The sequence below is a fragment of the Neoarius graeffei genome, chromosome 6, assembly GCF_027579695.1.
Source record: "Neoarius graeffei isolate fNeoGra1 chromosome 6, fNeoGra1.pri, whole genome shotgun sequence".
Taxonomy (NCBI): Eukaryota; Metazoa; Chordata; class Actinopteri; order Siluriformes; family Ariidae; genus Neoarius; species Neoarius graeffei.
Window position 1 is genome coordinate 44,195,135 of NC_083574.1, and position 27,154 is coordinate 44,222,288.

The 27,154-nt window shown below is 43.0% G+C and overlaps 1 protein-coding gene across 1 annotated transcript; it reads left to right on the forward strand.

Annotated features, from left to right (window-relative positions):
• Positions 1-356: 356 nt before the first annotated feature.
• On the forward strand, positions 357-27,103 carry tspan33b (tetraspanin 33b). The gene is made up of 8 exons (XM_060923698.1): positions 357-452; positions 20,788-20,845; positions 20,980-21,107; positions 21,184-21,258; positions 21,717-21,812; positions 24,306-24,434; positions 24,876-25,037; positions 26,924-27,103. Exons 1-8 carry the CDS (start codon positions 357-359, stop codon positions 26,981-26,983), a joined length of 804 nt encoding a protein of 267 aa, XP_060779681.1. The 3' UTR covers positions 26,984-27,103.
• The last annotated feature ends 51 nt before the right edge of the window (positions 27,104-27,154 follow it).

Consider the following 27,154-nt stretch of genomic DNA (forward strand, 5'->3'; position numbering starts at 1 on the left):
GTTCAGTGATGAGCAGTGTTTTTTCTGCTTTGAGTGTGAACAGTAGAAGCAGTCATCAAATGTTTAGCTTCCCAAATTTGTCTGCCTGCATCAATGTTCATTCTGTGCACATTACTCAGTCCTGGTGACAGTATAACAATGGAGCAAAGCTTCAGGATTATTCGCTCGCAGTCCAGGCCAGAGGTACGTTATGTGAAGTAATTCTCTGGCATGCATCAATGGAGTACCAGTGTTGTATCCTCAGCCTACCATTCAGCTGGCATGTTGCATGGTAAACAAAATAACCCCTTCAGCTGGGTGGTTTGTTTATGTGGTGATTGTGTTGTAGAAATTGCCTCTCCACATTTGTGCTTGCAATGGAGAGAGACCTGAATCTCAGCAGGGCAGAAACCTTTTCATACCTTAATCCCTGCATCCGTTATTTTCTGTTCCTCTTCAGTTTCTTATTTTGGGTAAGTAAAGCTTCTCACCTGATAAATACAAGCTACGAATGTGCTTTTGTGCAGCAAATTGTGCAAACACTAAGCTTTGTGTACGTAACAGAATGTTCTGTCAGAGTTTCTGTGTTCAGCAACCATGTGTGTGTGTGTGTGTGTGTGTGTGTGTGTGTGTACGTATATACTGTACGTACTCGCGTATATTGTGGACCAGAATTTTTTTTTTTTTTAAACCAACCGAGTTAGAACATTCTTGTGAAGTGAGGACATTTTGCTGGTCCTCACTTCCTCAAAGTGCTGTTTGAGGGTTAAGACTAAGGTTCCGGTTAGAATTAGGTTTAGGTTAGGGTAAGGCATTTAGTTGTGATGGTAAGTGGTTAGGGAATGCTTTATCTCAATAAGTGTTCCCACAAAGATAGAAGTACAAGAATGTGTGCATTTACAATATACAGTCCTAATGTTTTAACATTCACAGCCACTTTTGAGCTTTCTTAGCTGAGAATTTACATACAACAGCAGTGGCTTTTCTGCATATGAAAAGCATAAAATTAAAGCATCCAGCAAACCGTGGTGCTGTTGTGTACCAAAAGAAAAAGAAAAAAAAAAGACACAAACAATGAACTCTAAACAGCCAAACTGCAACATAATTTTTCATGTTGGCAACTTCTCCTCTTTGCTCTGACTCATGTTTGTGTGCATTAGCACTACCAGACTGCTGCTTGATTGCTATTACTGACACGTCTGTCAGTCATTCCAAATCCACCATGACTCAATAGAATACAGTCACTGATTGACAGTGAGTTAAACACGCTGGCTGAGTGGTAATGACTTCTCCAAAGCTGTGATCAATGCATTTCATGAGCCGCTGAGTGTCCATGTGCTTTACTGTTGGACTGGAGGAATAACAGCATGGCACACTGCAGAGTCCTCACCACTGAGTTAGCTTGGCCTGCCATCACCAAATCACCCACAAACTATTTATTTACTGGAGCCAGGCCCCAGGACACAATCCTACAACATAATCCATCAGCCCTTTGTCCCAATCGCACCAGCTTACTGGCTTATTCAGCTACACAACAGTGCTTTAGGACACAAAGGAGAACAAACTCTGACAAAAGCAAAACAGCACTGCTAGTGGTTTACTCATCACTCATGAGCCATCTGTCTCCATCACTAGCAATCGGATCCTCTCCATTTCACTGCTTAGAATAAACCATACATACTGAGCACCTCATACAGTAGTGCTTCAAAGTTTGTGGACCCTTTAGAATTTTATATATTTCTATATACATACCAGTGGCGGCTGGTAGTCTTTCAAACAGGGGAGGCTGGTCGGTTACGATATTTCCAGATTTTAAAAGAAAAAACACATCAATTTTGCCCATACTCTTGCCTCTAACTGGCTGATTGTTGGCAGGGTCACAAACTGTGAAATAACAGGTTCTTTTGGCCCATTAGCCTACTGTCCAATATACATGATGGTGGTGTTGGGGGGGGGGATATTTTAACATTTTATATTTTAAAATTGTGGCATGTTGTTTAAAAATTGACCTCGGCTGTGTTTTTGTTTAAAAATGTTTTCCAAATTGTAGCGGTGTTTAATTCATATCCAGAAAAACATATATTCCAATATAATATACTCAGCATAAACATTTTAAATTAGATTCTATATTTTTGGTCCATCCATGACATATTACTAAAGTAGCCTATTTACTGTTGTTGATGTGGGTCACTTGCTGTTAGCCAATTCACTTTCTTGTACCAGGAGAGCTGAAAGGAACGAGTATTATTCCCTACCTTTTTCACCAAGTCAATTTGAGGCGTTGGTCTACCCTGCTCTTTAATTTTAATTTCTTCCTCGAAAGGAAGACTGGCAAATGGCTTCGCCAAAATTAAATCAGCAATGCTTGGCATCCGTGCGCAGCTTTCTTGCTAGCTGACTAGCCCCCTCAAGTTCAAGTTCAGTCACTCAAATAAACGAAATTTCTGGAACTAAGATAGCAAACTTGACAACACTATATTTACACTTTATTTACAATGAAAATATATACAAACTAAAAAAGCTGGTAGAAACCGTATGTAATGAATGAAATCGAAATGTAAGCTGATCTCTTACAATACACCACAGCACTTGCGAATCCGCATGGGACTGAACTGATGTTGCCAGATACTGCTGACGTTATCCAGCCCAAAATATGTTCAAAACCTGCCAAAATGCACTTAAAACCGCCCAATTGGGCGGGAAACCCCCCAATCTGGCAACACTGTACCGCTGGTTGTCTATAGTTGAAACGAGCTGTCAATCAAAGAAAATATCCGGCCGCTTTCACCAATCACCAGTCTCCTCGCGGAAACTGCCATGTCCCTCCCATGTGAGGCTCAGAGTCCGTGGGCGGGCATTTTCGCAGTACTTGTCCAATAATCGTCTTGCATTTTGAGATTGAAAAGCGTATAGCTCCCAAATGCCGTTGAAGTCCATTGAGGCTGGGAGTCCGTGAGACTCCGTGGGCGGGCATTTTCGCAGTATTTGTCCAATAATCATCTTGCATTTTGAGATTGAAAAGCGTATAGCTCCCAAATGCCGTTGAAGTCCATTGAGGCTGGGAGTCCGTGAGACTCCGTGGGCGGGCATTTTCGCAGTATTTGTCCAATAACCGTCTTGCATTTTGAGATTGAAAAGCGTATAGCTCCCAAATGCCGTTGAAGTCCATTGAGGCTGGGAGTCCGTGAGACTCTGTGGGTGGGCATTTTCGCAGTATTTGTCCAATAATCGTCTTGCATTTTGAGATTGACAAGCACATAGCTCCCAGTCCACTGAGGCTGGGCTGCATCGCGCTGTCACGAGGGGGAAAAACTCACGCACACATTAGGCGAACTGGGGAAAGTTATAACGGAATGATTTCGTACTGTAGTTGGGTTGAGCACATATATTTCTATGATTCTGGATCTGAAATAGCAATGTTATAAGGTCGGCTATAACATAAGCCTAGCACAATTCATCCTACACGATGTTCGTCATTTTTAGAGGAGGCTGAGCCTCCCTCGTTGTCTTAGAGCAATCAGCCGTGATACATACATATAACCTGAAACATACAAGTCCAAAAAATTGATAAAGTTAACCAAATTAAACAAATGAGGCAAAAATATTATACTTGATCATTTATTTATTGAGAAAATGATCCACTGTTACACATCCATGAGTGGCAAAAGTATATCAAACTCTGGGCTTAGCAGTTAGTTTGAAGATGAAATTACAGTCAGATGTTTTCAATCACTGGGATGACAATCAGGTGTGAATGGGCACCCTGTTTTATTTAAAGAACAGGGATTTCTCCAAGTCTGATCCTAGCAACACATTTGTGGAAGTGTATCAATGCTGTTGATGGCCATCAGACTGGAAAAGGTCACAAAACTAATCTCTAAAGTAACCACAAAATCTCTAAAATGTTTGGACTCCATCAATCCACAGTCAGACAGGTTGTGTACAGATGGAAGAAATTAAAGAGCATTGTTACCCTCTTCAGGAGTGGTCGACCAGCAAGGCATACTCCAAGAGTGAGGTGTGTAATAGTCTTTGAGGTCACAAAGGAATTCAGGGTAACTTCTAAGCAACTAAAGACTACTCTCACATTGGCTAATGCTAATGTTCATGAGTCCATAATGAGAACACTGAACAACAAGGCAGAGTTGCAAGAAGAAAGATACTGCTCTTCAAAAAGAACACTGCTGCCCACCACCATTTTGTGAAAGATCATGTCAACAAGCCAGAAGTCTGGTGGAAAAATTTTGTGAATGAATGGGACAGTAATAGAACTTTTTGGTTTAAATGACAAGCATTATGTTTGGAGAAAGGAAAGCATAGCATTCCAACATAAGAACCTTATCCCATCTGTGAAACATGGTGGTGGTAGTATCATGGTTTGGGCCTGTTTTGCTGCATCTGGGCCAGGACGGCTTGCCATCATTGTTGGAGCAATGAATTCTGAATTATACCAGCGAATTCTAAAGGAAAATGTCAGGACATCTGTCCATGAACTGAATCTCAAAAGAAGGTGGGTCATGCAGCAAGACAACGACATGGTTTGGGCCTATTTTGCTGCATCTGGGCCAGGACGGCTTGCCATCATTGATGGAAGAGTGAATTATAATGGAAAATGTCAGGACATCTGTCCATGAACTGAATCTTGAGAGAAAGTTGGACATGCAGCAAGACAACAACCCTAAGCACACAAGTTGTTCTACCAAACAAGGGTTAAAGAAGAATAAAATGAATGTTATGGAATGGTCAAGTCAATGTCCTGACCTTAATCCAATGGAAATGTTGTGGTAGGCTCTGAAACGAGCAGTTCATGTGAGGAAACCCACCAACATCAAAAAGTTGATGCTGTTCTGTACAGAGGAATGGGATAAAATTCCTCCCAGTCAATGTGCAGGACTGATCAACAGTTGCCAGAAATGTTTAGTTGCAGTTATTGCTTGCACAAGAGGGTCACACCAGATACTGAAAGCAAAGGTTCGCATACTTTTCCACTCACAGATATAATACTGGATAATTTTCAAGAATAATATTTTTCTCTCATTTGTTTAATTTGGTTCTCTTTATCTACTTTTAGGACTTGTGTGAAAATCTGATGATGTTTGAGGTCATATTTATGCAGAAATATAGAAAATTCTAAAGGGTTCATAAACATTCAAGCACTACTGTAAATGCTACATAAAAACAGCAAGCTGCAATGAGGGGGGAAAGCACACCAGCAGGGCATAATTGGCATGGAAACTTCATTTCCTTTTGTCAGGAGAATGGCTGTAGGCAGTCACAGCAAGGTTCATGTCAATTGTCCAAAGATTGGCCAAGATATGAGCTCACTTCCTGTTTGGCTGTAATGGGCAAAATTTTGAAAAACAAGAAACTTTTATAAGGCTTTGTCTGAAGATCACCTGCACCAAATTTGCTGAAAATTGGACAGAATTTGTGGCCTTTGATTTAAAAAAAAATCTTTTTCATAAAATCCAATATGATGAAACTTGATATCATAGGGCGTGCTGAAATCAGCTTGATCCCAGGAATCCACCAATACCTCATTTTTGAAAATCAAACATACAGTTGTAATGGAAACTTCTAATCAGGGCTTTGAACCAGAATTTTTTTCCTATTGGTTCGTTCCGAACAGAAACGGAATTTTAACGTTTCCGGTTTTGGGTTCCACCATTAAATAGACGTTCCCGAACCGGTTAGAACAAAAAAATTTCGTTCCCGGAACGGTTAATTACGTTCCCTGTCAGCTGTTTAACAAATGGCTATAAAATTATGTCTCTGTCTCATCCAGCTTAAGCCAAATGTAGGCTAATTCTATTACAACCTTCATTAAATAAGACAAGAAATAATTCAAAACAATTATTATTTCAAATGTTGGCGATTTGGATTCTCAGTATGTCTTCCCATCTACACAAACAGAAAAAGTGCCAAAAATGAAAGATAATTCGTTGTGTGTTACCAAAGGCTAGTCAGGCCCTATAGAGGGCTACCGCATGACGTCACCGCGCCGCGAGATTTTGTTAGGCGCCATATTGGAAGACCAAGTACACATCTATGCAAGTACATACATACATAAAACAAACTACACCTGAAATGTAGCCAGGGCCGGTTCTGCTCTAATCTGGACCCGGGTGCAACATCGCGCACCCCCCCAAAAAAAAAAAACAGTCTAAATCAGGACAACCATCACATAACTATAACTATAAACATTTTATATCAACTATTTTAACTAAATGGGCTATAATAAATAAGCCTGCAGGCAGCCACGGCGGGCTGCCTCAGAAAAGTAACCATTCAATGACACAACTGAAAGCCTGCAGCCACGGCGGGCTGCCTCAGAAAAGTAACCATTTGTCCTACCTTAAAACTCGCTTTGCATTTTCTGCCTCCTTTTTTGTATTTTCGACCCTCCGTTTATTTTCTTTCCTTTTCTGAAAACCCGATTTGTGTCCAGACATTTTGTTCTGCTACCAACGAACTAACTCCTCAGGTCTCGTCTCTCGAGCCCGCGATGATTCCCGTGGGAAGGGCAACAATTGATACATTTTTACAAACAGCCAATAGGGAGGTTTGCAACGTTCAGGCTCTTCTTTGCTCAGACACTCAGTAATGCACTTACTGAGTAATGCACTTACTCACTTATTATCACATGGAGACGTGATAGTAGTCCACCTTCCCGCTCTCTCCATTCAGTCAGCGAACGTCACACAGGAAGTGAACCCCAGTGGGTCATAGAAACTTGCGCAGGAGAAGAATGACTTTATTATTTGTAGGCTACGGAAACTCTGAGGAACGAAATAAAAACCGGTATTAACCGGTTACCATTATTTTTAATAAGCGTTTCTGTTCCGGAACATCTCATCTCATTATCTCTAGCCGCTTTATCCTTCTACAGGGTCGCAGGCAAGCTGGAGCCTATCCCAGCTGACTACAGGCGAAAGGCGGGGTACACCCTGGACAAGTCGCCAGGTCATCACAGGGCTGACACATAGACACAGACAACCATTCACACTCACATTCACACCTACGGTCAATTTAGAGTCACCAGTTAACCTAACCTGCATGTCTTTGGACTGTGGGGGAAACCGGAGCACCCAGAGGAAACCCACGCGGACACGGGGAGAACATGCAAACTCCACACAGAAAGGCCCTCGCCGGCCCCGGGGCTCGAACCCAGGACCTTCTTGCTGTGAGGCGACAGCGCTAACCACTACACCACCGTGCCGCCCGTTCTGGAACATAAAAAATTAAATTTCTGGTTTCGTTTCTGTTCCATGTGAAATAGAAAAAGTTCCCTGTTTTCGTTTTCGTTCCTTGAACCGGTTCAAAGCCCTGCTTCTAATAAACACTTCAGAACGCTTAGCAGTTGTCTTTTCAGTTATTTATTATAGATCATATAAAACAGAGATATAAAATAGGAAAGGAAAAAAGAAGAAGAAAAGAAGAAGAGAAGAAGACACTACTTCAGTGATGCCGAGAGTACGCACTCGGAGTTGTGTTTTAGTGGCTGTTATCTATTATACTCTAAAGGCATTCGCTTACTGCTCGCGTCTTCACGTGATTGGCTCAAGATTTTCTATGAAGCTTTGTTAAAGTGTGCACCTGGCGTGCTCTGGGATGTGCAGGCATATGCATGGTTAGGGAGAACCCAGACACCCTGCTTATCACCAGCCAAGGCCACAGAAAGGCGATTACAGCACGTGGAAAAACAACTTTTCTCAGTACACTAGGCCACTTGAGCTCAACACACAGAAAACACAGAGAATAGGAATGTTCATTCACTAAATTTCCTTCACATTTCCCCCCTTTTTATCCTACAGGATAATAATTGCTAAAAGAAAGAAATGTACACAATTTCAGTGGTAAGAGTTCCCAGAGAGATTCGGCTTAACACATCATTGAGTGTACAGGAATAATGCTAAGGCTGTTTTGTAAGACATAGACATCTTTAGTTAATGCTAGCAAGCTATATACATAGATCAGGAAACAATAGAACAGAAAAACAACCATAAATGAGAGTGTTTTAAGCTAGGGCTAATTTCATATCAGCTGTGCTGATGTTGTCAAACGGTGGGTTATGGTCTTCATGTGGGTTTGGAGGCCAGTCAGGCAAGTCGTCTGGGTCTGTTTTCATCATCTGGTAACCAATATTTGTCAGCTGCCTCTGAAACACAGACGTACAACATTGACAGAAAACAGGGAGCAAACATAGCATCACAATCACTAAACCCAGGACCGGTATGGTGGATGGAATCAGAGTCTTCCATCCACTAAACCAACTGTCTTCGACTCTGTGTCAGCCTGGGTTCCCTGTATCGACCACTACACGAATCCTCCCGTGAGCCCCAGCAGGATCAGGATGCTCAGGCCCACAACTGGACCTAGCTTATAATGATTTACCCCCTTCATTTTATGTTAACTATGTCTCCAAGTTGGGCGGCACGGTGGTGTAGTGGTTAGCGCTGTCGCCTCACAGCAAGAAGGTCCTGGGTTCGAGCCCCGGGGCCGGCGAGGGCCTTTCTGTGTGGAGTTTGCATGTTCTCCCCATGTCCGCGTGGGTTTCCTCCAGGTGCTCTGGTTTCCCCCACAGTCCAAAGACATGCAGGTTAGGTTAACTGGTGACTCTAAATCGACCGTAGGTGTGAATGTGAGTGTGAATGGTTGTCTGTGTCTATGTGTCAGCCCTGTGATGACCTGGCGACTTGTCCAGGGTGTACCCCGCCTTTCACCCGTAGTCAGCTGGGATAGGCTCCAGCTTGCCTGCGACCCTGTAGAAGGATAAAGCGGCTAGAGATAATGAGATGAGATGTCTCCAAGTTAACCCTTGTCCTTGGCATGTATTGGTGCTCAGAGGGCGGGCACGCCCTATCAGCCCTTGTCCCACCTCACCAGGGCTTGGAGAAACTCGGGACTTCTGAAACCAGTTTACTGACTAGATACTGAAATACTCTTCTCTATTGAGGGTGCAACAGCATAACTGTGCTGCCGCGCTCAGTTCCATGGAACTTGCTCGCCACGTGGTTTGGATCAAGGTGGGAAAGCGGACATGTGGGGCACCTTCTAAATGATAATTGCTTACCTCTCCTGAGTCTCGGGTTACCACTTGTCTCACCTTATGGTTGGGGTTCTGTGCTAAGATGTACTCAATTAACACTTCTTTCTTCTCGTTGGTGTCATTCAGATTTGTCCGCTGGGATTGTCCTCCCGTTGCTGTCACCCTGACCTCTTCATCCATGATAAGGAGCCACAGCCCGTCTCCTAATGGGTTACACCTTCCAGTGTCCACTAATTCTCGGGTACATGCGTGATTGATGTGATACTCGCACTGTTCCATGTAGTGATGCCTTTCTTCCTCACGAGCTTTAGTCAGCGTCTGGGTCACTTAGGCCTTCCTCTTCCTCCTGCTCAGCTGGTTCAGGAACCCTCCTGCAGTGGCTAGCGTGGATCCATGTCACTCTGCCTGTGACCTTCACTGCCGTTGGGGTCGTGAGCAGGACCTGGAATGGGCTATTCCACCATGGCTTGTTCCACTTGGTTCGTCGGAAGTCCTTCACCACTATCCAATCCTCTGGTTGTAGATCGTGCAGAGGTCCCTCAGTGGGCTTGGGAAGTGCTTCTTTTACCTGTTTGTGGATAGATTTCAAAGCAGAGGACAGCGTTGCGTGGTAATTCAACATTGCATCATCACACAGTCTGGTGTCCGGCAGTGTTCCTTGGGCTGGCCCTATCCTCGTGTTGGGTACTCATCCAAACAGAATTTCAAATGGGCTTAACCCATGTTTAGGCCTAGTTTGCATCCTCATTTGTGTGAGTACTTCAGGGAGGACCTTTGTCCATCCTAGCCCTGTTTCTGCACAAGCTTTGCTTAGTTTATTTTTAAGGGACCCATTTTCCCTCACAAAGTGCCAGTTCAATGAAGTCCATTTGGAGATTATCAAACAGTTTGTCTAGTATTGGGTGTGCTGCTTGAGTTAGTTTGATACCTTGACCTGCATTATGTTGTGCGCATATCAAGCATTGCTTGCAAAATTTCACAGCATAATTTGAAACCCCCTTTGTGAACCATCTCTTTTGTTACTTCTGCTACCATCCCCCCTTTTGACACATAGGTGAGCCCATGGGCCAATTTTGCATAGAAAGGGAACATGTGTTTTGGTAGACAGGGACGGCCCGAGGGACAAACCTAGACCAAGTTTGCAAAGATACAGCCGGCCTGTTTCCAGACTCGTCTCTCATCCTGGGTGGCAGTGCTCTGAAGGTCCGCTAGCTGTAAACAGGAGGTAGAAACCTGAGGAAAAGCAAGGTTAGAGGGTCAACTGGAAGCTGAGGCTGCACACTTAGCTGTCGCGTCCGCCCTGGCATTTCCTTGAGACACAAGATCAGTATTGTTAGTATGGGCAGCACACAGCAATGGCTCGAGGGAGTAGAATAGCATCCAACAACTCAGAGACCAGTTTATGATGTGCAATGGGAGATCCTGTGCTAGTGAGAAAATTTCTGTTTCCAAATGGTACCAAAATTGTGCACAACGCCAAATGCGTACTTGCTGTCCGTTAAAAATATTGACAGATCACCCTACAGCCAATTTGCATGCCTCGATAAGGGCACAGAGCTCTGCGGCATGCGCCGACAGGTTTGAGGACAGACACGATGCCTTGAGGACCTCGTGATCTGACACTACAACAAAACCTGCTTTGTTCTTTCCCATCTCTGGGTTTCTGGAGGCTGAACCATCCACATAGAGGACCATGTCTGGATTTTCCAAAGGGTCGCTCTTTAAGTCTGCCCTGGGGGAACAAAAATCGTTAGTGAGAACGACACAGTCATGTGGTTCTCCATCGTCCTCTGTAGGGAGAAGAGAGGCAGAATTCAGAACAGAACAATGTTTCACAATGATGTTAGGCATATCAAGTATGACAGTGTTATACTTTAACCATCTCTGTGCTGACAAATGTGACGTCTTTTTCTCCAACAGAAGTAGGGAGACAGCATGTGGGACCAAAAGGGTGAGGTTAGAATACCCCACAATATTTCTGGAAGCAGTTACCGCTTTTTCAGCTGCAGCAACTGCACGCAGGCAAACACGAAGTCCAGCCGCCACTGGGTCCAATTTGCTGGAGAAGTAGGCTACAGGTCTTAATCTATCCCCGTGCTTCTGCAAAAGAACAAAGGTCATGAAACCCTTCTTTTCATCTACAGTTTGAACAAATGGTTTATTGAGGTCAGGCAATCCCAGAGTGGGTGTGGTCTGCAAAGCGCTCTTTAGGGACGTCAGGCGCGCGCGGAACAACCGCAGCATTGACTGCTTGCAGATCTTGGACAAACCTCCACTCATCGGGCTGGGACGGTTTTCTTGCCTTCTTAACTGGGAAAATAGGAGTGCGCACTGGAGAATCCTGGCAAAGGACAATTACACCTGCCTTCAGCAACGAATCAAAGACCGGTCTTATACCTGTGATTGCTTCTGGTTTGAGTGGGTACTGGGTCTGTTTAGGTCTGAAATCTGATTTGGGGGTGATCACCACTGGTTCAGCATTCTTTATTAGGCCTACATCATGTTTACCCTTCGCCCAAACGGAATTTGGAACTCCCGCCAATTTGGGGTGCACCTCTGCTGGAGTTATGCCTGTGGAAACAGAGACAAACAGGCCACTATGGCCGGGGTCCCCAGGACCCTGGTCATCAGTGGCTAATATTACGCTGCACTTAACATGCACACACATAGCATGACTTTGTTTGTAGACCCCAAGCTTTTGGCAAAACAACACACTAGGGTCCTCTGTTTGGGACCATTCTTGCCATTGACTGCGCACTTCTTGACCCATTTCCCCACGTCTTTCCAATGAGTGGCTCGTGGCTTTGCTAATGAGACATGGGGTATAAAATTAACGATGTCAAAGAAATCATGCTGGCAGCAGCCGACCTCAGAGTCCTCTGACACGAGGCCACGTATAACATGTTTGAGAACACTGCGATGAACATTGACGCAGTTGTTCAGACAACGAGTAAAATGGACCTGCACAGCGCAATAATGTTTAGATGTAGTTTTGAGGGTCAATCCTTCACGTGCGTGGGGGTCTGCAAACCAAGTCTTTTCAAACTTGACATCTTGCCCTTGGTGAACATGTGCTGTGCAATGCAAATCTTCCTTTTTCATATAATCTGTGTAAACTGATGAGGTGTTCAAGTGTGCGAGCTGTACAAGGTGTTTGGGAGTTTGTGTGAGTTGATCTGAGCAGAGCCGCCAGACATACACATACAGGGGGCTTCCAAGACCATACTGCACATTTCACTTACTTCAATAGTTAGTCCATCTGGAGTGGATGTGAGATTTACTCCTAATTTGCACATTAAATCGCGTGCTAACAAATTTACTGGACATGTATGTGAGATGAGGAATGAGTGGGACGTAACTATGAGTGGGACGTAAAGTTTCAGTTACAGGGCATCCTGAGATGCCCATCGTCTGAATAGAATTTGAGCTGAGCGGTGGGTCTACTGGAAGTACCCCATGTTGTATGACTGAGTGTCCCGCTCCAGAATCTACTAAAAAGTCAACACATGCCCACATACAGTGAGGGGCATACAAGGGAGTTTAGAGAAGGGAGTAGTTGTGTATTTTAACAAACTTAATGCAACTTCAGGTGTATCTACCTGGACTGGTGTATCGGGCGTTTCTGTGTAGTCTTGCTGTGGCATGCAGGTGCTGCTACTAATGTGTTTAATGTTATGTGAATGTTCCTGTCTATGTGTATGTATATCATCAGGTGTGTGTGTGTTACCTCCCCGTTCTCTGTGCGGGGCCCGTTCCCAGAGTCCGCCCGTCAGTCTGCTTTGCTGTACTCCTCACGGGGCCTCTGTTTGCTACTGTGGAGACAATCTTGAGCAATGTGTCCCTTCTGATTGCAGTTGTAGCAGGTTGCACCTTTTATCCAGGACAGGTCACCCCAGGTCATCCTGCCTCAGCCCCTACCTTGACCTCTTCCTCTAGGTCCAGGCTGAGCAGTCTGGAGAAGAGTGAGAGTGGCGGCATGTAGGTCTTGGTCTCTTTGTGTTGACTTTGTCTTCTCCTTCTCTTTTAGCAGCCTTTCTGCATGCACAGCGTACTGCTCAATCTTGGTGAGACTGGCGGTTTCCCTCAGGAGACAGAGCTGCTTTACTGACTTGGCCACTGCTGGATTCAGACCGTTCATGAAACTGTTCCGCAGGTGCTCTTCCCAGACCTCAGGAGTGCCTTCCACTCCAGCCAGGGTCACGGGTCTGGTCAGGCCACTGTGTTTCTCGTGCGTGGCGGTGAGACGAGTGAGAAACGCTGACACCACTTCACCATCTTCTTGCTTACACATACTGATCTTAGTAATGTCTATGTTCAAGGCAAAAGCTTTGATCAGACGAGCACAGAGAGCAGTGAGGGTATTTCTGTACTCACTATTGCCATCCACTGGTCGGCTTCTGGCCACTCTCTGGAAACCTTGTTCTAATCTATACCCATCTTGGTCATGAGTAGGCGGCGAAGTTCATGGGTGGTCGGTCGGAATTCTCTGCAAAACATCAACAGTTCATTACCAAATCTCTTTCCTCCTACCTCTCTCACGTTGGGAAGAGAAGCCATGCTTTCCTTGATATCAGCTGTCATCCAGGGTCTGTGAACTAGAAGCATGCTGTCAGCTCCAGCCACTTCCACCATTGGAAGATGAAGAACTTCAGACTTTAGGTTACGGCCTTGTGGACCCACTGGTGAGCATGTGGTCAGGTCCAGGAGTGTGTCTCTTCTGTCGCTATATGCAAGACCGGATCTCATGTGTGACGGAGAAGCACTGACGCTGGAGGCGGCTGGTAGGCTGGGAGAGATCCCAGAGGCTCAGTTTGTTTGGTTTTTTTGCTTTGTCTCGACTTCTCCCCCTTTCTGTGGGTGAAGCGCTTGTGGGAGTGATGCTCCGTCTTCCTGAGAAGGTAGTACGTGTCGGGGTAGTGGGGCAGACTCCAGGTCAGGGTCCATCTGAAATTTCCAACACTGAGAAGAGGGTGAGAGCCCTGCCTGTCATTTCTCTCTTTTGTACTCTCTTAAGTGTTTCTTCTTTCCATGCAGAAAACGCCCTCCAGTCCCCTAAGAACTTAACATTATCTGCAGACTCTCTTTTTCCTTCCGTTTCAACTTTTCTTCTAACTGTTCTATCTGCCTGGGACTAAAACTGCCCTTCTCAGGGAATCCTAAGTCCTTTACCCATATGTCAAACTGTGCCAAATAATCCTCGCCATATGAGGTTTTCATAAACTGGATGTTTGGACTGTCATAGGAACATCCAATTCTTATTATAGCACATGTAGCCTCACACTTACTTGCTTTTTTCTTTTCTTTCCTTAACTTACCGTTTCTGTTCCTCATTGTACACTGTTATATCAATAGGTTATGACAACAATGGCTGAGTTTTTTTATTAGGATCACAAGAAGAACAGGTTGGACTATGTCCAAAAATGCGACACAATAATCCTTTAGTTCTGTTCTTATTAGTAAACAATTTATCTGACATTTACCTTAAGCTAAAAGTAGGTATCATTTAGCACAACAACCTCAAAGACAACTCACGCATGTGTACAAAATCTATTTCTCTGTTTCAGAATTTGGAGGAGGACAGTACTCTGTTAATTCATCAATATTTTGTGTGCACACCGGTGTGTCTTGGCGACTTCGTGATTGAACCTCTCTATCCCGTTCCTATGATGGGCCAGTTGTTCACACAGAACAAAGGGAGCAAGATTCAATTCTCTCCCAGTTACGAATCGCTGAATGTGAATCCATCGAAACACGCGCCCGTAGTTCCCTCGCTCAAGTAGGTGAGCCATTACCCAGTTGTCACTTAGGCAGATTTTCTCTTACACAACCCAATAAACTACTCACGGTTTATTGTCTCAAAATTGTGTTTTATCCGTTTCTGCAAACATATTGATGGTACCACAGCTTAGCAGTCCTCCTGGGCTCAGACAAACTTCTGTCCGTCTCTTATATCAGTCTTCCTTGACTGGGACAATCTCTGTCCATCTCTTGTATCAGTCTTTAAATACTGTTTCCACTAATTTCTTTACACAAGAATGCAAAGTTATCACTTACTGGTTCAGTGAGCCCTGATGGTCTGGTCTCTTGTCCGAGTTCTCAGCTCCGCACCGTGGCCTTAGGAGTGCCCCGTCGTCCGAGGATCAGACACGTAGGGCCCACCCAGTGACACCAAATTGTAATGGAAACTTCTAATAAACACTTCAGAACACTTAGCAGTTGTCTTTTCAGTTATTTATTATAGTAGATCATATAAAACAGAGATATAAAATAGGAAAGGAAAAAAGAAGAAGAGAAGAAGAAAAGGAGAAGAAGAAAAGAAGACACCACTTCAGTGATGCCGAGAGTACGTGCACTCTGAGTTGTGTTTTAGTGGCTATTATACTCTAAAGGCATTCGCTTACTGCTCGCGTCTTCACGTGATTGGCTCAAGATTTTCTATGAAGCTTTGTTCAAGTGTGCACCTGGCGTGCTCTGGGTTGTGCAGGCATATGCATGGTTATGGAGAACCCAGACACCCTGCTTACCACCAGCTAAGGCCACAGAAAGGCGATTACAGCATGTGGAAAAACAACTTTTCTCAGTACACTAGGCCACTTGAGCTCAACACACAGAAACACAGAGAATAGGAATGTTCATTCACTAAATTTCCTTCACACAGTATAGTTCAAAAGTTACCTGGGTAAACACACCTCCACATTTGACCCATTGGTGAGAACTTGCACTGATTCATGGCCAGTTTCTATTCTATTGGTTTTATTCATTTACAGAGATATTCACAGGTGGTGCACAACATGTCATGAATGTCAGCTGGTGAATCTGCCAGCCACCCCAAAAGCGCCATTGTGCCCTTTACCATTGATTGAGATCCCCTTCAAAAGAACTGCTATGGATCTTTTCAGGTAACTAGATCAAACTGGGGCAGCATGGTGGTGTAGTGGTTAGCACTGTTGCCTTGCAGCAAGAAGTTCTGGGTTCAAGCTCACTGGCCGATGGGGGCCTTTCTGTGCGGAGTTTGCATGTTCTCCCCATGTCTGCGTGGGTTTCCTCCGGGTGTTCCAGTTTCCCTCAGTCCAAAGACATGCAGATTAGGTTAATTGGTGGCTCTAAATTGACTGTAGGTGTGAGTGTGAGTTGTTTTTCATCTCTATGTGTTAGCCCTGCAGTGATTTGGCGACTTGTCCAGAGTGTACCCCGCCTCTCGCCCATAGTCAGCAGGGGTAGGCTCCAACTTGCCCGTGACTCTGCACAGGATAAGCAGTTACTGATGATGGATGGATGGATCAAACTGCATGAGGACATTGCCTTGCATATTATGCAATGTGATACCTGGAAGCAGTGCCTCTACACAATAAGTCTTCAGCACTCTTCTACGTTATCTCCTGAGTCAGGATTCTACAATCAGATCCTGACTGACCAGGTCACAACTTTTATGACAAGTACCCTTCACAAACTATAGCAGGGGTGGGCAATTATTTTTTCCATGGGGCCACATGAGAAACAGAAAATTTTCTGGAGGGCCGGACCAAAAGGCTGAACTAAATTCTGCATAATATTAATTGTATTTCTTTATATAAAGCAGTAAATAACACTGTTTTTACAAGCTGCTAAGACTGGTAAGAGTATGGAAAAAACGAGGTTGCCTTACAAAAAAGTCATTTATTCAATCAAATTTCCCAAAACAATGGTTAACAAAATGTGAACATTTGTACCATTTTTTTCAGTCACATTCACCCCAAAACACAATAAAAACATCACAATATTGTCTTTCTACTCCAAATATCAAGCAAGATACATCATATTATAATAATGATGCCCGCATTTGTAGTCTAATCACCTCATTTGGTGTTTTTCGCCGGAGATTGGCTCCGGCGCCTGCTGGTGACGTCACACTATGTGATTGGCTGGACCGTTTGAAGGATGACGTACACGTTTGTGGTTGGTCTGGACAAATTACGGAAGTAGTTATCGCGGGATTAGGTTTCGTGGGATTTCATGTCATGTTCATGTCGCGCGCATTGCGTTTTTGTTGAACACAACTTCAAAATAAAAGCAATGCACATTCAGTCCATGCATGAGGTAAAATTAGAAAATACGTTTATTTTGTAATTTCTCATTAACCTTACGCGGGCCGGTCAGAATGAACCAAAGGGCCGGATGCGGCCCGCGGGCCGTAAAATGCCCAGGTCTGAACTATAGGAATTATTGCGAAATGAATCAATTCACACCAGTGTTTACCATCTGTAAACAGATGGCCTAGTCAAATAATTTAATCAAACACTTAAAATATGATTTATAAGTCGACAACCCTAAAAATTGGTACTTATTTGCAATACTAGAGGTCATGCAAGCCTCCATGGGGTTCTCCCCATTTGAATTATTGTATGGTCACAAGCCTCATAGCATCTTGGAGATCATTAGAGAAAATTGGGAAGAGGGACCTTCTGCAAGTAAAGATGAATTTCAGTATGTTCTTAACTTGAGAGGAAAACTCCACATACTGAGTCACTTAACCCTGAAGAATTTGCTATAGGCACAAGGACAACAATCCCAGCTGTACAATGGGGGTTTGGCTATGGGAGTTTGCACCCAGAGACAAAATTCTTATTTTACTACCCATGTTAAAAACAAAATTACTTATGAAGTGGCAAGGACTCTTTGAGGTCACATGTCAAGTCAGAGACATCAACTATGAAGTTAGATGAATGGACAGAGGTGGGGTGTTTTCAATCTCCTAAAATCATGGATGGAGGAGGTTCCTGTGACTCTGGTAACAGTAGTCTCCAAGAGGGAGGAGCTGGGACCACAGATAAGTCTAAAAAGTGCAGCCCAATTCACCCCAGTCCCCTGTGGAGACCCCCTCTCACTGTCCCTGAGAGCATAGACTGCCAGGTTGCAGGAAGAGTTTTCTGATGTGTTATCTTCCTGGTCACACTAAACTTGTCGAGCAACACACTGGGACACTTCCAGGTATGGTTGTGCACAGCCACCCATACCACTTACCTGAACACAAAATAAGTGTAGTTCGGGATGAACTTAAGGCTATGCTCTACATGGAAGTAATCAAGGAGTCCCACAGTGATGGGAGCAGCCCAGTGGTTTTGGTCCGCAAAACCAACAGGTCAGTCCATTTCTGTGTTGACTTTAGTAACATCAACGTGGTGTTTAAATTCTATGCCTTCCATTGATGAACTGCTTGATCAGTTAGGCATGGCTTACTTTGATGTGACACTGGCTCTAACTAAGGGATATAGGCAGATTCCAGTATCCCAAGAGAAAATGTATTTTTCCACTCCATTTGGGTTACACCAGTATGTCACCCTTTCATTTGGGTTGTTTGGAGTCCCAGCCATGTTTCTATGACTCATGGACAGAATCCTCTGCCTACATAGTGCATATGCTGTTGCCTATTTAGATGACATAATTTACAGTAATGATTGGCAGCAGTGTTTGCAACATCTGATGGCTGTCCTAAGAACCTTGAGACAAGTGGGACTTACAGGAAACCAAAGGAAGCGCAATTGGGTGGGTAGAAGTACAATATCCGGGCTTCTACTTGGGTCCTGGGCAGGTGCATCCCAAATTGAAAAGACTACAGTGATTGTGACTTGTCCAAGACCCAAAAACAAAAAGGGGGTGAAGCAGATTCTGGGGCTGGCTGGCTACTATAGAAGGTTTGTACCTAATTTTTCAGACATCACCAGCCCACTGCCTAACCTCACTAAAAAAGGGGCACCAGATCTGGTCCAGTGGACGGTGCTGTGTGAACAGGCTTTTGCCCAGGTTAAAGTGGTTTTGTGTTGGGGCCTGCGGTCACTTTCACCTGTTTTTTTTTATCTCCCTTTGGCTTGCAAACTAACATATCTGACAGAAGGCTGGGGGCCATTTTGTCTAGGTGGTGGAGGGGGAGAAGTGTCCTGTGCTGTTACATCAGCCACAAGCTTTTGGTGTGGGAGAGTAAGTATAGTATGATAGAGTGTCTGGCCATCAAGTGCATGGTTTTCACTCTCCGGTACTACCTGCTGAGATGCCCTTTTACCCTGTGTTCCAATCATGCCCCGTTCTAGTGGCTTCACCGCATGAAAGCCAAAACACAGATCCCTTGTTGGGACCTGGCGCTTCAGCCATTTAAGTTCAAGGTGGTCCACAGGCTGGGGACACAGATGGTGGTGGCAGATTACTTCTCCCACCAAGGGGGAGTCAACTGAAGGCCAGACGGCTCACCGGCCTGAGTCAGGCGGTGGGAATACGTGACGTTAAGGGCATGGTTGAGCGTTAGCTGTGGGTGGAGTGTAAGCAGGTAGATCTAATAGGTGACATGTGATGAGTCTCACCTGTGTCAGATTACTGGCAATTTATTTAATGATGTGTGTGTGTGTGTGTGTGTGTGTGTGTGTGTGTGTGTGTGTGTGTGTGTGTGTGCACATAAATTAAAATAAAATATCAGCAAAGCTTAAAATAAAACACACCTTTTGTTGTCAGAAGTCTGTCTCCAGGTCCCTCATTTCCCAAGAGCCACAAGAGTGGGATATGCTATTAATACTATTACTACAAAAACAGTTTCTTCCACTATACTATTACTACTAAAACAACTAATATGTTTAAAATACTACCATTATTACTACTACTATTATTACTCTGAATGACAACCATTACTACTACTACCACCACTACTAAACAACTAATGTTACTGCTAAAATTACCACTACTAAACTTACTAATTAAGCCTCTGACTACTACTGGAACAACTACCCTTATGACTATTATTAGTATTACTACTGCCACCACTACTGTATACAGCTATATTACTATTAAAATGACATTACTATTCATTCTACTCAGCCTACTACTTAACATAATAAAATCATGATTACTACTAAAACTAGTACAACTAAAATTCCTACCTAACTAACTTTGACTACTATTTGACACTACTGATACTAAAGGTAGTACTAGTACAATTGCTCTAACTAGGACTGCAACTCATTCTCATCTCATTATCTCTAGCCGCTTTATCCTTCTACAGGGTCGCAGGCAAGCTGGAGCCTATCCCAGCTGACTATGGGCGAAAGGCGGGGTACACCCTGGACAAGTCGCCAGATCATCACAGGTCTGACACATAGACACAGACAACCATTCACACTCACACCTACGGTCAATTTAGAGTCACCAGTTAACCTAACCTGCATGTCTTTGGACTGTGGGGGAAACCGGAGCACCCGGAGGAAACCCACGCGGACACGGGGAGAACATGCAAACTCCGCACAGAAAGGCCCTCGCCGGCCCCAGGGCTCGAACCCAGGACCTTCTTGCTGTGAGGCGACAGCGCTAACCACTACACCACCGTGCCGCCATGACTGCAACTACCTGTTGAATAATTACTACCAACACTAAATTATACTACTATTAAAACTACCACTATTACTATAAAATCTACTCTTGCCACATCTACTCACCTTGCTACAAAATCTATTACAACTATGACTATTACTACTTCTTTAATGACAACTGTTATTACTACTTCCGCTGTTAAACAACTAATAATGGTACTACTAAAACTAGTACTACTACTAGTAACAATACTATTACTGCTACTACTACCACTAAAATCACCACTAAATTTACTACTAGTATATTTCTAAAAAACAGCTACCACAAAAAAAGAGTGCAATTGGTACCACTACTACTACTACTACTACTACTACTAATAATAATAATAATAATAATAATAATAATAAACTGATCTACCACATTTCTTTCAGGTGTTTTCTTTATGTATTGTAGCTATAGGAATATATGCTACAGTTCAGAAAGCAGCAGGTATGACAAACTACATATGAATTTATTTCCTCATATGAATGCATGCTATATTTAATATGTAATCCAAAGCCATTTCAAAGCAATCTACTAATCTTCATATGCAGTGGCGTCAACTGGATTTGTGTCTTTCACAGGCCCAGTTCGAGACACATTCCTCATTGATCCAGCCATCATATTAATAGTGGTGGGTGTTGTCATGTTTTTCATCACCTACTGTGGATGCATCGGAGCACTGCAAGAAAACATTCACCTCCTTAAAACAGTGAGAACCTGTTCAATACTGAGTGTCCATGATTGCATTTGAGACCAGTGTAATTCATGACTTTCTTCCTCTTTAGTTTTCTTTCAGCCTCTCTCTCGTCTTCCTCACCCAACTGATAATAGCAATCCTGAGCTTCTTTTACTCTGAGCAGGTGAGAGGAAGTTTTTGTTTTAGTGTGAACACCAGTTCATTCCAGCACTAGCGCAAAGTTTGAGTTCAGACAATTTAATATTTTTTCTGATCATATTTAAACAATCCACTATAGCAAAAGCTAATCTCACAGTGACCATATCATTCTCCGTTCTGCCCCTTAAATGACAACACCCCAGGTTTTGCACCACTGAATCGCATCAATGTGGACCGTTTTTCCATGACATTTTAGTATGAAGGAAGCAATCTTAAGAGAAACTGGAGCAGTCTGGGGGAGGCGAGAGTTCATTATAATGCTAAAGCACGTTAGCACACCTGTCATACTATATTAGCCCACCTGCTACCAGATACAGGCATGCCGCAAGGACCTGCATGCTTCCCCTAGGACATTTGCATACTTACCCAGATAGATGCTGGCAAACTTGCTGACATGTACAGCGTGTATTCCTATCCTTTCAGACACAGGATGCTCTGGGAGAATTTGTGAAGAAAGCCATTGTGCATTACCACGATGACCTGGACCTTCAGAATGTCATGGATTACATTCAGCAAGAGGCATGTCTCTAAATATCAGATTCAGATTTTTAAGAGCCATACAGCAAGCTGGTGGAATTTGCTTTGGGTACTGTTGCAACACTAAACATTACTAAATACATAAACATTATAAATACCATACAATACAATTTAGTACAATATAGAACATAACAGATTTTACAGTGCAGTACACAGAGTCGAAATTGTACAAAGACAGCAGATGGAATCACCAACAAGCAGCAGAAGGTAGTACAGGGGATAAATGGAATTATCCTATCCACATTCACTGGATATGAGCAATTGCACACTCTGATTGGCTACTCTACTACTAGGCTATCAACTCATATACCAAGAGTAGAGAAAAACAAAATGGCAGAGTGTGTCGCTCAACCAATCAAGGAAAAACTCCACTCAAACACAAAACCCCCCAAAATACAAAAAAGCAACAAAATATGGAATAAAAGTATTTGATGGGAATAACATATCTTTTTTTTTCAATAATTATTATTATAGCATTTTTCACAGATTGCTACTGTCATTTTACTGGCTTATTTACATTCTAAGCGGAACTGATTTTGTCAGATGTTTTGTATAAAGTTTTTATTTATCAAATTTGCAAAAAATAATAAATATGCTCCGTTTCTCAAAATCCAGTGAATGTAGACAGAATAAAGCAATTATGCCACTCAATCTCATCATACATGGCTTACATCTGACTCAGCGCAACGCGCCTCATCAGCTATCAGCTCATGTACGTCTCCATTTTGTGGAATAACTGTTAATTATTGGATGCATCATGGATGAAGTGCCCTTGAGCAAGGCACCTAACCCCCAACTGCTCCCTGGGTGCTGTAGCATAGCTGCCCACTGCTCTGGGTATATATGTGTGCTCATTGCTCACTTGTGTGTGCATGCGTGTGTTCACTGCTTCAGATGGGTTAAATGCAAAGGAGGAATTTCACTGTGCTTAAGTCTTTGTTTGAGCATACTTGTGATAAATAAAGAATTTTTCTTCTGTCTTCGAATTGTGTTTGTATAGCAGTAGGAAGGAAACTGTTTTAAAACTTTTTTTTTTTGGTTGACAGAAGACAACAGCTGAAAAATGTGAAGTGTGTGTGTGTGTGTGTGTATATATATATATATATATATATATATATATCGGTGGGGATAAACTTGTGCTTGGGGACATTTGGCTGAGCCCAATTAGGAAACCTCCCCCCCACAAAGTACAGCTTTTGATTGATTGATACATACATACATACATACATACATACATACATACAAATAATTAAGGAGAATGACCAGACTGGTTTGAGCAAACAGGAAGGATATAGAAACTCAAATAATCACTCTTTACAACCTTGGTGAGCAGAAAAGCATCTCAGCATGCACAAAACACTGACCCTTGAGGGGAATGAACTACAACTGCAGAAGACTTCAATGGGTTCCACTCCTATTCGATAAAAACAGGAATCTGAGGCCATCATGGGCACAGTTTCACCCAAACTTGACAGTTGAAGATTTTTTTTAATTAATTAATTAATTTATTTATTTATTTATGGGGGGGTGTCCGAGAGATCAAGTCTTTTTCCAGTCTTTAACTGTCTAGATTTGGTTGGTGAGTCTGTACCCATGTTAGGCCTCAGATTCTTGATTTTGGTTGAGAGGAGTTGAACTGCTCTGGTTTAGGCCAACTGCGAGTTGGCCTAGTGGTTAGCATGTCCGCCTCTCAATCGGGAGATTGCGAGTTCTACTCACGGTCAGGTCATACCAAAGACCATAATAAAAATGGTACCTACTGCCGTCTGACAAGGCACGCCGCAATACAGATGTGAGTGGGGAGTTAAACTCTCATGGTTACCAGAGGACTAACCCCCCACTGTAAGCCTAGCTATGTAATAGGCGAGAGGCTGAGGGCTACAGAAATGGAGACTGGCGCTGCCTAATGCACCATATGGTGCGGGAAGGACTTTAGAGGAGTTGAACCTGATGTCGTCATCTGCCCCAAGGTTTGATGTGTTGTGCATTCTGAGATGCTTTTCTGCTCAGCACAGTTGTAAAGAGTGCTTATTTGAGTTAATATAGACTTCCTGTCTGCTCAAACCAGTCTGGGATGGGTTTCCCAAAAGCCTCTTAATGCTATGAGCATAACTAGGAGACAGTGTGTTCATTGTGCTGCTCGCTCTACCATTTAATGATGATCTTTGTGCTACGATGCTTTTGGGAAACTTGGCACTGGTCATTCTCCTCTAACCTCTCTCTCATCAACAAGGTGTTTCAGCTTGCGGACCTTCTTATACATTGTGCTGCTGCCAAATGATTGGCTGATTAGATAACTGCATGAATGTACAGGTGTATAAGAGTTCCTAATAAAGTGGATGGTGAGTGTAGGTTTAAACATCAGCTAAATTATATAACCATGTACCTTTTAGAGTGAATGGTCTCTCATGGATGACACACAATTGCAATTTGGTCTAATAAGTAAGTAACTTCTTCCCCTGTCCAACCTCCCAGTTTAGATGTTGTGGCTGGAACAACTACACTGACTGGTCCTGGAACATCTACTTTAAATGCAATCAGAGTAACCCAAACAAGGAGAGATGTGCAGTTCCTTTATCCTGTTGCACCCCCGTACCAAGAGAGGTGAGTGCTAGGTGTTTCTGCTATGCAGCTCATATGTAAGTCAGCAATTATGGAAATATAGAAGACACTTACTGGGTGCAACCAATTACCATCTGCAGTGCAGACAGATGAGCTTTGTTATTCTGCTATGTGGAGGACTTGTCATAACATATAACTTGCCCCAATAACATTTAGACAGTGATAAATCTAACCGATAATAATGCAACCTTCCCTATGATAATGGTGGGCTATTTCTAGAAAGTGCTTACGTCAAAACCTAATGTCAGTGGTCGGGATTATGTATTACTAAAAAGTCAAGGAGCAAATTGCAGAATATAATGTTGGGGTATTACTGCCACCTGCTGTTAAGATATAGAAATAGGGAGATAAAATAAAAATAGGGCAGGTTATCCAGGAAAAGGCAATAATTCGTAGTGCAATGTTCTTTTCATATTCTTTTAGACTGTGATCAATCCCATGTGTGGTTTTGGGGTTCAAACCCAAAAGTACTTGGAGGCTGCACAGTCCATTTACACAGAAGGATGTGCAGACGGAGCAGTGACGTGGATTGAATCTCACCTGCTTTTAGTCGGGACTCTGGCTTTGGGGCTGGCTCTACCACAGGTCAATCATTCCAGAAAGTGATTACACTTCATACACTTCATATATTTAATTGGTAATACTGTTTTTCTAAGCAGTACACTTTAGGAAATGGGAATATTTTTGTTAGATCCTCTCTAATAATTTTTGATGGCTCCTCTACATCATCTGTATCGCATTGTCATTAAGTTCATTTATTTATGTTCTTCAACAATTATGTTTGTCTAACAGAAGGTACAAAAGCATTGAGTACATGCCTAAAAAGCTCAGATTTTATAAGTGAAGCTCAACTGAGCACATTTGTTAGAGGTCATATTGATTTATACATGTTTCAAGTCACCTATTTAAAAAGGAGCCTTAAATCGATAAAACATTGCTTCACATTATATGTACTGCACCAAACATTTGCTGTTTCATTTACGATACATAAGGTGAATGGATCTAAATAGTTGGCTCTCCCAAACTGCATCGTAATGAGCCACATTTTTTTTCTCGCCGCTGTTATTTATCTCAACAATTTTTTAAAGACATGCTCCACTGACTGAAAGTGTTTTGAGTGCCAAAAATCTGGAACAGTATGAATTTAGATGGATTTTTTTTCATATGTAAGCAAATACTGAGTAAAATGTGAAAAAACAGATACCCAAATCATCCATCATATGTATTTTTCAATATTATTATGAATAATCAATATTATGATAAATTAGTCACGTTTCACGAAACTGAGTGTCCTGCATTACCCTCGGAGATCTGTTCCCCTACAATTTATATGCAAACTAATCTAATACAGTTTATCCAGCTACTATGGATCTTCATAAGCATGTGAATAGGTAGATTTCAGGAGATGGTCAACCTCAGCTAGGTCATGTTCACTTATACTCTATAGCCAAAAGTATGTGGACGCCTGACCATCACATCCATATACGGATCTTCCCCAAACCGTTGCCACAAACTTAGAAGCACACAACTGTTTAGAAGTTTTTGCATGCTGTAGTATTAAGATTTCCCTTCACTGGAACGAAGGGGTTTCATCATGACAATGCCCCTGTGCATAAAGCAACATCCTTGAAGACATGGTTTGCCAAGGTTGATGTGGAAGCACTTGACTAGCCCAATCCCATAATCTCAACCCCATGGAATACCTAGCCATCCATCATCTGTAGCCGCTTATCCTGTTCTACAGGGTCGTAGGCAAGCTCAAGCCTATCTCAGCTGACTATGGCGAGACACAGGTTACACCCTGGACAAGTCGCCAGGTCATCACAGGGCTGAGACATAAACACAAACAACCATTCACACTCACATTCACACCTACGGTCAATTTTAGAGCCACCAATTAGCCTAACCTGCATGTCTTTGAACTGTGGGGGAAACTGGAGCACCCAGAGGAAACCCACACAGACACAGAGAGAACATGCAAACTCCATAAAGAAAGGCCCTCATCGGCCACTGGGCTCAAACCCAAGACCTTCTTGCTGTGAGAGGACAGTGCTAACCACTACACCACCGTGCCACCGCCCCATGGAATACCTTTGGGATCAGCTGGAGTGCCGACTGTGCACCAGGCCTTTTACTTGACCTCATTGGCCAGATAATACTCTTGTACCTGAATGGGCACATATCCCTATAGCCATGTTCCAAAATCTAGTGGAAAGCCTTCCCAGAAGAGTGGAAGTTGTTATTACAGCAAAGGGGGACCAACTCTATGTTAATGCTCATGGTTTTGGAAATGTGTCATGGTCATGTGTCTACATACTTATAGTATACATATAGTGTATGCCATGCTTTTGCTTTGTACACTACACCATACATTATAACCTAAAGGGAAGTAAGTTTTCAAGAGTATCCACAGTCTATACATAAGTTTTTAAGCTCTCCTCTGACCTGGCTCTTGTGCTCCTACTTGGCAGATTGCAGGTATTGTGCTGTCTCAGACGCTTGTGTCTCAGATCCAGAATGAGGTAAACTAATTGGTGTAGAGATAACAGAAGAGATGACTCATCACCTGGCTGGATTAATACAGTTCAGAAATAAGCCCATTATTTGGATGTGTTCTTAATGTATACTTACATTTTTAACTAATCTTTTTTTTTTGCCAAAACTTTGTGTTATAATTTCTCTGTTTACACTTTTGGGATTAT

Coding starts and splice junctions, on each gene's coding strand:
- tspan33b (XM_060923698.1), top strand. CDS start 357: ATGGAGAGAGACCTGAATCTCAGCAGGGCAGAAACCTTTTCATACCTT. Junction 21,259..21,716: donor GCTTCTTTTACTCTGAGCAG/GTGAGAGGAAGT, acceptor CTATCCTTTCAG/ACACAGGATGCTCTGGGAGA. Junction 24,435..24,875: donor GCACCCCCGTACCAAGAGAG/GTGAGTGCTAGG, acceptor ATATTCTTTTAG/ACTGTGATCAATCCCATGTG.